Source organism: Anastrepha ludens, chromosome X (genome assembly GCF_028408465.1).
Source record: "Anastrepha ludens isolate Willacy chromosome X, idAnaLude1.1, whole genome shotgun sequence".
In the NCBI taxonomy this organism is placed as follows: Eukaryota; Metazoa; Arthropoda; class Insecta; order Diptera; family Tephritidae; genus Anastrepha; species Anastrepha ludens.
The window spans coordinates 34,774,413-34,779,767 of record NC_071503.1 but is presented as its reverse complement, the minus strand read 5'-3'; the positions used below and the strand labels follow the sequence as shown (position 1 = coordinate 34,779,767).

Sequence of the window (5,355 nt, the reverse complement as noted above, 5' to 3'; positions counted from 1 at the left end):
CCTTTCCACCCGATTGTGGGGCTTTCGGGCGTTTTCGACGAGGTTTTTTGATTCCGATGTGAAGTGATGGATTCATATTTCATCCCTCACATATTGTTACCGATTAATAATACAATCCCATATTAAAATTGTTTTTTGTACTAATTAGACGAAAACTGTATTCAAATATTTATGTACTAAACCTGAATTATCATTTCATACTAAAAAAATTCCTTTGTAATATTTTACCAAAAAATGCAACCATGCCTGAACTGTAAACGCCGTTGAATTGACCGAAGCGTGCTTTAAAAGTCCAGTTGCTTACGGAAATTCAGACGCGTACGAGGCGCGACAATATATAAAAACTTCCCTTCTAAGTTAACGCAATTTAAACAACTTGTTAAACATTATTAATTTCATAAACTTTAAATTCATATACTTATAAAATATTTCATGAACAAGAAATAAAATACAGTGAACTTAAAGTGTTGTTTATTATAATTTCGGAAGCCTCGTATTTTGAGCCATTGTTGCTTTTGCCTGCAACATCTTTTTATATATTGTCCTAATTTTGCATATACATACATGCTGAAAAAAATCGCGTTTATATAAATTTTCGATAACCGTAATAATTGTTCATGAAATCTTCGGGTGATCGCGCCTACGAAAAATCCGGCGAAGAAGTACCGCGTTATAACCTCCGTCATAAGAAACGCGTCGAGAAAGTTCGCGAAGCCAAAATGGCCGACAAAAATGGTGAAAGAAGTTCGAGTGACGACGAAAATGATTGCGCGATAGTTCAGCAAGACAAAGTGATCGAAGAACTACGCGAGCAAATAAAAGCCTTGCAAAAGTCGCTAGCGTCATCGGAAAAGGAAAAAGTCCAATACATCGAAGCCCTAAATCAACAAACCGCTAACAACGTCATCAGTGCCGACGTACCTAGCATCGAAGCTATTCCTGTTAGCTTCAAGCCAACCGAAGTTACCTCTGCCAACTTCACAACAGTCAGTGCTACTTCTGCCAGCGCTATTCCTGCCGAGACTTATTCTTTTAGTAACAATTATGCCAACGCCAACGCCACCTACGCCAGCGCTACTTCCGCCAACGCCAACTTTGCCGGTGCTACAACTGCCAGCACCAATTATGCCAACGACACCTACGCCAGCGCTACCTCTGCCAACGCCAATTTTGCCGGTGCTACAACTGCCAGCACCAATTATGCCAACGACACCTACGCCAGCGCTACCTCTGCCAACGCCAATTTTGCCGGTGCTACAATTGCCAGCACCAATTATGCCAACGCCACCTCCGCCAGCGTTACTTCTGCCAACGCCAACTTTGCCGGTGCTACAACTGCCAGCACCAATTACGCCAACGCTACCTCTGCCAGCGTTACTTCTGCCAACGTCAAGCCCGACGCTGCCTTCGGCCCCTATATCCGGTCTGCCACGTGCCCGCCAGCAATAATGCAGCCGTACTGCCACACCAACCCTTATTGCTTAAATCCTCTGCCAGCAAGCTACATGCCTGCAGCGTCCAACCCACAAATCACACCGCAGCTCATCAATCAAAAAGTTCAAATAGCACCCAGCACAAGCCAGGTACGTAAAATTTTAGATTTGCCAGATTTTCATGGCTCGCCCGAAGAGTGGCCTATGTTTTCTGTGGCCTTTAAGGAAACCACGGAAATGAATTCATATTCGCAATTGGAGAATCTGTTACGTCTCCAGAAAGCCCTAAAGGGGAGAGCCAAACAACAGGTGGAATCGTTGTTGATCCACCCATCCAGTGTAGATGCGGCTATGAAAACGTTAGAATTTCATTACGGTCGCCCAGAGCTACTTATTAGAAGCCAAATAGCGAAAGTTCGAGCGTTTCCACCCTTTACCGGAGGACGAATCGCCGATATACTCAATTTTAGCACAATGGTATCAAACTTAGCTGCCTTTCTAGAAAATTCCGGTGCGGTACCACATCTAAATAATCCAATGTTGCTCGACGAATTAATCAGCAAACTGCCGCTGAACAAGAGGGAAGAGTGGACTCGCCACATCTTCGAAATGCAAAAGCCATATCCCACTGTGCGTGAATTTAGCAATTGGTTGCAGCACACAGCCATGTATGTGTCCATGGCAATAGATGTTATGCCAACAAAGTATATGCCCAACGATTTTGTGTACCACAAACCTAAAATGTCGTCCAAGCCCGTAATGACTGTAACAAAAGAAGAAAAGAAGTGTTTAGTGTGTGACCAAAGCCATATTTTAAATACGTGCTCAAAATTTAAAGATGCCGATTGTTCGAATCGCTGGAGTATAGTAAAAAATAAGCATCTGTGTTTTTGTTGTTTGCAACCTGGTCACAGTGTACAGAATTGCCGCAAGCGACGAGTGTGTGGTATATCCTCGTGTAATAAATTCCACAATCGGTTGCTTCATAGTTCCAGTGATAATAACAAAAACAATATTTCATCTACTGATAAAGCTGTGGCAACTGTTCAAACTGTGTATCAAAATCCACAACATCCACTCGCTCGATCAAATTCACCACAACGTAACAAAACACTCCTCAAATATTTGCCTGTCAAGCTGAAAGGTCCCAAAGGTGAAATCAACATTTTCGCTTTCATTGACGAAGGCGCAAAAATATCTCTATTGGAGGAAAATATAGCGAATGTTCTCGGCCTCAAAGGCAAATCCAATTTACTTCGCCTGAAGTGGATAGGCAATCAAAGCATGAGCGAACAGTCGCGGCAAGTGTCATTTGAAATTGCCGGCGCAAATGAAGCAGCAACGAGTTATGAAATGAGGGGAGTGCGTACAACAAAAAAGTTGTATTTGCCGCAGCAGACGTTGAATTTGAACGACTTCATACAACGTCACGAACAATTGGCAAATATACCAATCGCCGATTACAATAATGCAGTGCCGCAAATACTTATTGGATTGTCGCATACAGAGTTAATACGAACAATAAAAACTGTGAATTTGGACGATGGCTTTGCAATCCACAAGACAATGTTAGGGTGGACATTATTTGGATCGAACGAATATCGTTCGAGTGAGGGTACTATTGGTCACGTCGATATTGAAAGCACACAATTAAACGAAATTAATTTACAAATTACAGAATATTTTGCAGCAGAAAAATTTGAAATAAAGCAATTGCCAAGCGTTCGTTCAGAAGCCGATATTAGGGCGGAAAAGTTATTAAACGAGACGACAAGGTTTGTAAATAATAATAGATATGAAACCGGCTTGCTTTGGCATAAAGATAATGTGAAATTTCCCGAAAGTTTCAGTATGGCCATGAAGCGCTTAGAGCAAATTGAAATGAAAATGGAACGGGAAAAAGACTACGGGGAATGGTATAAAGCAAAAATCAACGAGTACATCGAAAAGGAATACGCAAAGCGACTTTCACCCGATGAAGCTAATGTAAATGCTGATCGCATGTGGTATTTACCACATTTCGCCACATGTAATGTAAACAAAGGAAACAAACGTAGACTCGTTTTCGATGCCGCAGCAAAAATAAATAATATGTCGTTGAATTGTGCCCTTATGAAAGGACCGGAGGAGTATCAACCAAAATCGCTGTTGGCAATATTGTGTAAGTTTAGACAAGGCAAATTTGCAGTATGTGGTGACATATGTGAGATGTTTCACCGGATTTTGATTCGCCACGAAGATCAAAACGCGCAGCGCTTTCTTTGGAGAGGGGGCGATCGATCAAAGCCGCCAGATGTTTACGTTATGCGCGCCATGATATTTGGATCAATTAGCTCACCATGTTCTGCACAATTTGTAAAAAACGTGCACGCAGAAAAATATCGTGATGTAAATGCAAGAGCCGTCAATGCCATTGTGGATCGGCACTATGTCGACGACTATATGGACAGTTTCGATACTGTCGAAGAATGCATTAAGGTTACCAAGGATGGCATCGATATCCATAGCCACGCCGGGTTCCAGTTAAGAGGGTTGACGTCAAATTCGTACGACATTCTGCAAGCTGTATTACACAACGAGCAGCCGTGTAAGCAACAAAGAAATTATATATGCCAAGGGGAGAGTGCTACCGAGAAGGTGCTTGGAATGCACTGGAACCCAAACAAAGATTACTTTTTCTTCAAATTGCTGTTTTCAAAAGTGCCCAAAGCAGTTTTAGACTGTAGTAGACGGCCAACGAAAGGTGAGATGCTGAGCGTTACTATATCTATATTTGATCCGCTAGGTTTCGCGTGTGGGTTGGTGCTGCGGGCAAAAGTTTTGATGCAGAGCCTGTGGACCAGGAGTATAGATTGGCATGAGCCAATCCCCGAAGACATTTATAAGAAGTGGTTGCAGTGGTACAAAACGTTGAATACCATCGAAAATTTTAAAATGCCAAGATGTTATGGCATACAATTTTTGAATCCGAATGCCGATATACAGCTACATATTTTTGTTGATGCGAGTGAGATCGCATTTGCTGCCATCGCCTTTTGGCGAATTCATCACGCAAATAATACAGACATCGTATTCGTTGCTGGCCGATCCCGGTGCAGCCCGCTGAAGCCATTGTCCATTCCGAGACTTGAGTTACAAGCAGCCGTCTTGGGAATAAAGTTGAGGGAAGCTGTCATCAACAGCCATGACGTACAGCCGCGTGAGTCAACATTTTGGTCAGATTCAAAAATAGTTCTTCAGTGGATAAGGTCTGACGCCAGGTGCTACAAGCAGTTCGTGGCACACCGTATAGCTGAGATCCTGCAAACATCCGAAGCCAGTCAGTGGAGGTGGGTACCAGGTAAAGAAAACCCAGCTGATGATGCTACACGCATAAAAACCTTTTCTCAAAATGGTAAGTGGTTAAATGGTCCGCCTTTTTTGAAATTGCCTGAGCATAGTTGGCCAGCCATGCCAACCGAATTTGATAATAGCGAATGCCAAGAGGAGAGACGCTCCAAGCAAATATATACGATATCGTCAGCGGATAGAGTAATTCCATTTAATAAGTATTCAAATTACTATAAACTTTTAAGGGTGATGACATGGGTACGATATGCCATAATGAAATTCCGTAAGGTTGATGTACGTAGAAACGTATATGCATCAAAGTTAATTATTGCGAATGAGATCAAACAAACTGAATTACTGATATGCCTATTAGTACAGATGTTTTTGCTGACGAAGTTGAATCTTTACGCAAAGGTGCGCCAATTACGAAATGCAGCTCTATATTTAAGCTAAGCCCGATGTTGGACAATGAGGGCCTTATACGACTAGGGGGTCGGATAGACTATGCCGAATGCGTACCAATGTCAACAAAGCGACCAATAATATTGCCAAGGAGTCATCCTATATCACGTCTTGTAGCTAAGCATTATCA

General features: G+C 42.3%; 1 protein-coding gene across 1 annotated transcript; it reads left to right on the top strand.

The window, feature by feature from the left end:
* Positions 1-617: 617 nt before the first annotated feature.
* Positions 618-5,050, top strand: LOC128869923 (uncharacterized). The gene is made up of 3 exons (XM_054112522.1): positions 618-3,048; positions 3,127-4,964; positions 5,009-5,050. The coding sequence occupies exons 1-3, from the start codon at positions 618-620 to the stop codon at positions 5,048-5,050; spliced, it is 4,311 nt and encodes a 1,436-aa protein (XP_053968497.1).
* The last annotated feature ends 305 nt before the right edge of the window (positions 5,051-5,355 follow it).